We start from the raw sequence: 2,487 nt of genomic DNA, 5'->3' as shown, positions 1-2,487 counted from the left end.
ATGAGCCCCAAGAAGGGCGAATCGGTCGTGGGCTGTCAAACAGTTTTCAGCAACATTGTGAGCAGTTTCCTCTATGAAAAAAGGACAGGCATACTCGGAAGATTGTGCCAATCGATTGCCAATCGTTTTATTGTAATTTCCAGACACAGATCGGCACGAGACAAGACCGACCTGAATAAAGTGTCAAATTCTCAAAACAGTTCTTTCATAAAAAGTCTTCCGTGAAAAAAGAGCCTAGATGACCCACTGGTCATTTTAGATTTAACTCTTATGCTAAAGAACAAATAAATTCTGCACGGTATACAACGTAAATGGTCAGGTCCTGTACAGACAGACTGTAAATCGGTCACGAAATTCACAATTTATGTTATCATGAGGGTTATCGAGCTTCAATTTTGCAACCCATTTTTCCGGTAAATTCCCTTAGATGGGTAATTTTGTCACCCCCCAAGGAGAGCAAGGAAGCCTCATTGGATCAGTAAATGAGAGATATGAGTACAAGACCGTGCAACTGTCTACAATACGTATTTTTCTGTAAAACACGTGATTGTAGTTTGATGAAATTACATGGAAATTACATGCCGAATGTCGGAAAAGCTGGAAACATTTGCTAAGAAGAGTAGCTTGCTTACCTTTGTTTTTCATAAGAAATAAACCAAAAGTGTTGACCATTGGGCCGGACACCAGGAGCGAATCAAAATACGTGTTCTTCAGCTTTTTTCCAGATTGTAGTTCATAGAAACATTTTGAACTGGTAATCCTTCTATCAGTTCCCATGACCATGGTAGCATCCTGCGCTGGTCGTAAAGCTCCTGGGTTAAAACAAGTAAGTATCATTTTCGAGAAATACACTCATTTACAAATCAATTTGGTTTTCTATGAGAGACTCGACTGAATCACTCGTTTATGATATTCTACAACTGAATGTGCCGCACACAGGCCGCCTCAGGTTTCAGTTGGCATGATATTCGAGATATCGCAGTATCTTTTCATAAAGGAAACTACCCACAAAGCTGCCGACCATCATTTTGTTACAATGTGTCCTCTCGCTCTCTCTGTGCCTGACTAGAGATTTGTATACCGCCGAAAATAGCCTACTCAGTTCTGCTCTACAGTCAGTTCTGTCATATGTTTTACCGCAAAAACTGCAAACATTTACTTGACTCGACTAGCGTGTCTAATTCTCCATAGACATATAATCCTAAACTGTGGCGCTGTGCAAACGTCGAGGATCCTCGTGTAAACCAGACGCTGCTTAGACCAGATTCTCATATATCACACCCGTTGAATAGTGAATTCGGGCCTTTTCATCCCCCCTCCCCATTCCCAATCCTGTACTGTTGACAGAGCCAAGTGGACTTCTGTAATGAATCAACTCCAGCAAGTAGTTTAAAACAAAGGCCGCACTTACTGTTTAAGCAAGCGATTTACCTGTTTAGCGTCCAGCCAAAGGGTTGTCTATAAACAAAGCACGGGTTCAAGTAGAACATGAGGTTGACGGAAACCTGAGGACTGCGCCTACCTGATTAGCATGCCCGAAGAAGGAAAAAAAACAGGGCAAAACAGCAACAATTGTGATGTCTCGAATATCGTGCCAACTGAATCATGAGGCGGTCTGTGTGCAGCACATTCAGCTGGAGGACATCATAAACGAGAGATTCAATTGAGTCCTCTGTGAAAAGCAACTTGACTTGCAAATGAGTGTAGTTCTCGAAAACAGTTCAATTTGAGCTCAAGTATAACATAACATTGACGGAAACTCGGAGACTGCGGCTACCTGAGGAGCCCGAAGTGGAAGGGCTAAACCGGTCGTGGGCTGTCAAAGAGTTTTCAGCAAACTTGTAAGTAGTTTCCTTTATGAAAGTAAGCTTCGTGTTTACTCCGGCGTCAGCACCCAGAACAGTGAGTCGGGCACACCAATCACATCGCTCAAGTGTGAACACGTTCACCTGTTCAGATGTGATAATTCAGATGCCTCCAACGTGCGTTGGTGGAGTAGTGGTTATACGCTCGCCTCGCATGTCCGATGTCCGGGGTTCAAATCCCGGCACGGCCATTGGATATGCACTACTGATGAGCTCTAATAAGAGCGAAACTCAAGTCCAGTGCTTCTCTTTGGTGTGGACTTACCGGAATAATTACGCCAGAACAGGAGGACGGCCGTTCAATCGAGAGTGGTGTGGCTATGAACAAGCAATGAGCTTTACCAACAGTAATTCAATCTTTTACACCATCAACCGAGTACCTTGCACCAAATTTTAGCGCATCAACATCCCTGCTTAATTGCGTGTTGTGAATGATATTTTGTGGAACACAGAGGGTCACCCCTGGAAAAATGAAATCCAACAGCAGTCACGTTTGATTAGGAGGACAGGCTCCGAGATCCGTCACACGGATAAGATGAATAGGCGGATTGCGTACTGTGTAGCTTATGCTTTTCAGTGTTTGAAACAAACATCTGAGTCACAGATTTGTAGCAAGCGCTTG

At 43.5% G+C, this 2,487-nt stretch overlaps 1 protein-coding gene across 1 annotated transcript in view; it reads right to left on the bottom strand.

Annotated features, from left to right (window-relative positions):
* The window catches only part of T265_11537 (hypothetical protein), a gene marked incomplete at both ends in the record, with an annotated part of 7,842 nt that extends 7,005 nt beyond the window's left edge, over nucleotides 1-837 (bottom strand). The window contains one exon of the mRNA XM_009178216.1: nucleotides 633-837. Coding sequence (XP_009176480.1) covers nucleotides 633-837 — 205 coding nt within the window. The remainder of the gene's footprint in view (nucleotides 1-632) is intronic.
* Nucleotides 838-2,487: the final 1,650 nt, after the last annotated feature.

The sequence above is a fragment of the Opisthorchis viverrini genome, assembly GCF_000715545.1.
Source record: "Opisthorchis viverrini unplaced genomic scaffold opera_v5_519, whole genome shotgun sequence".
In the NCBI taxonomy this organism is placed as follows: Eukaryota; Metazoa; Platyhelminthes; class Trematoda; order Opisthorchiida; family Opisthorchiidae; genus Opisthorchis; species Opisthorchis viverrini.
This window is presented reverse-complemented; position numbering and strand designations above follow the sequence as displayed.